The following is a 2093-nucleotide window of genomic DNA, read 5'->3' on the forward strand; positions in this document are numbered from 1 at the left end:
ATGGTGCCTGTCCAAGGGGAGTGGAGGTGCCTGTCCAAGGGGGGAGGTGCCTGTCCAGGGGGGGAGGTGCCTGTCCAAGGGGGGAGGTGCCTGTCCAAGGGGGATGGTGCCTGTCCAAGGGGGGAGGAGTTGCCTGTCCAAGGGGAGAGGTGCCTATCCAAGGGGGATGGTGCTTGTCCAAGGGGGGAGGTGCCTATCCAAGGGGGGAGGTGCCTGTCCAAGGGGGGAGGTGCTTGTCCGAGGAGAGAGGAGGCATCTGTCTGAGGAGGAAAGAAGCCTTCAGATGACGAGCTAGGTGATTCAGGTCTGAGGGAAGAAGGGCCCAGTCCAGTGGGGGACTAGGTCCTTCTTCTCTTGCCTGGGAGGGTCATCCTGAGGCAAAGGAACTTCCTGTCTGGGAGGATCATCCTGGCCCTGGCCCTGTCACTCTGAAGTTTGACCTTAGCAGTGCCCAGGACATCCATGGTCTGAGGGAACGTTCTAGAGGATAGGGCTGGTCACACTAGTTGCCAATGGGAAGACTAAGATGGGTTCTAGCCTTGCCTTTACCAAAGAAAACTAATTCATGTTGCCTTCCAAAGAGAGGTGCCTAACTTATGCCGAATCAATGTTCATTCATTCATTCATTCAGTTCTGGATGTACACACTTGAAACTTTATATCTCAGGCCAAGTCAGTCTTAAGCAAAGCCGAGAGAAAATTCTCTTAGAAGTCCATTTCAAGCAAAACCAGAATGGTCTCCACCACAAAGTGGCATTTACAGAACTAACAAGAGTCCCCACTGCCATCTGCTGAGAGGCAGAGGACCCCAGTGTGAACTGATCCCTCCTTTTTTTTAAACATCTTTTAATAGGTCTTAATTAAGAGAAGGACTTTTCTGCCAGGATGGGCTTTGTCAAAACTGAATATTTGCAGGCACCTCTCAAAGGCAGCCATTGCCAAAGTGGTCAAATAGGTCTAAATTCCTTTATCTGGAAAGCTAGCAACTCCTCCAACCCTCCCCCACTCCAAAGACACACAGATTCACAGCACATATGAACAAAGACTTCTACTTTCAGTCTCTTTGCAAATTGCAATAACTAGACATGGTGCTGTCTGCTCCAGTGACCCAAGACTTTTCTTTCACAAAGAGGAAATTTGGTCAAAACTTCTGATTTACTGGGGTATAATTTACACACACGGGTGGTTTTTTTTTGGTTTTTTTTTTCCAGCATTGTGTCATTTCTTTAGCCAATTGGGGTGAGACAGAGGGTTGATTAAAAGTTAGTACCCCAAGGGCACTTTGATGGATTATTCCAGAGTATGGGTGGATTTGGGCATCTATGGAATTCCACATACTTTGTCGTTAGGCAGACCCAGAGCCAAATTGAAATCTGTTCATCATTTTTTGAGGAAAGCCCAGCCAGAGTTGAACTCTATTCCAGCCCAGCTTCGTTTACGTGCTGACGGGGTCAAGCCGGCTCTTAAAGGCCACCATCTCTTCAGCAATCTCCATCAAGTCTGGGGAATCTCTCAACTCACCCCATTGCTTTCAGGATGGACTTAACCATCAGACACAGCAGGCATGGTGCTTGGGGGCCAATGATGCTTTTAGAGGCTCATTCATGCAAATGTTTTCATTCCCTTGAAAATCAAAGACGGGGAAAAAAAAAAATCAAGCCAGTTCAGTCTTGCTTATTTTCACCTTTCTACCAACAGAATTGTAAAATATGGTTTTTAATTGTTTTTATGGAGAAAGGAGCCCCCAGAGGCAAATGTGCCTAGGGTCCCCGGAAGTGATCACGTGACCCTGGGTGTGTCGCTGCTAGGAATCCCTCCAGGGTATTATAGAGATAAATATCTAAAAGGGGACAGCGGGGAAAGTGGGTCTGTTTTAACTCCCACCCCCCGCAGGTGACCTGGATGATGAAATAATCCCGGAGGAGGACATCATTTCCCGAAGCCAGTTCCCAGAGAGCTGGCTGTGGACCATTGTGGAGGACCTTAAAGTCGCAGACAAAAATGGGTAGGCTTGGGCTTCCCTGGTGGCGCAGTGGTTGAGAGTCCGCCTGCCGATGCAGGGGACGCGGGTTCGCGCCCCGGTCCGGGAGGATC

General features: G+C 49.1%; 1 protein-coding gene across 1 annotated transcript in view; it reads left to right on the plus strand.

Moving 5' to 3' along the window:
• C3 (complement C3) overlaps positions 1-2093 on the plus strand; it is a 36507-nt gene that overhangs the window by 9999 nt on the left and 24415 nt on the right. The window contains exon 18 of the mRNA XM_024134119.2: positions 1893-2004. Within this exon, the coding sequence (XP_023989887.1) occupies positions 1893-2004 (112 nt within the window). The remainder of the gene's footprint in view (positions 1-1892; positions 2005-2093) is intronic.

The sequence above is a fragment of the Physeter macrocephalus genome, chromosome 2 (genome assembly GCF_002837175.3).
Source record: "Physeter macrocephalus isolate SW-GA chromosome 2, ASM283717v5, whole genome shotgun sequence".
NCBI classification, from domain to species: domain Eukaryota; kingdom Metazoa; phylum Chordata; class Mammalia; order Artiodactyla; family Physeteridae; genus Physeter; species Physeter macrocephalus.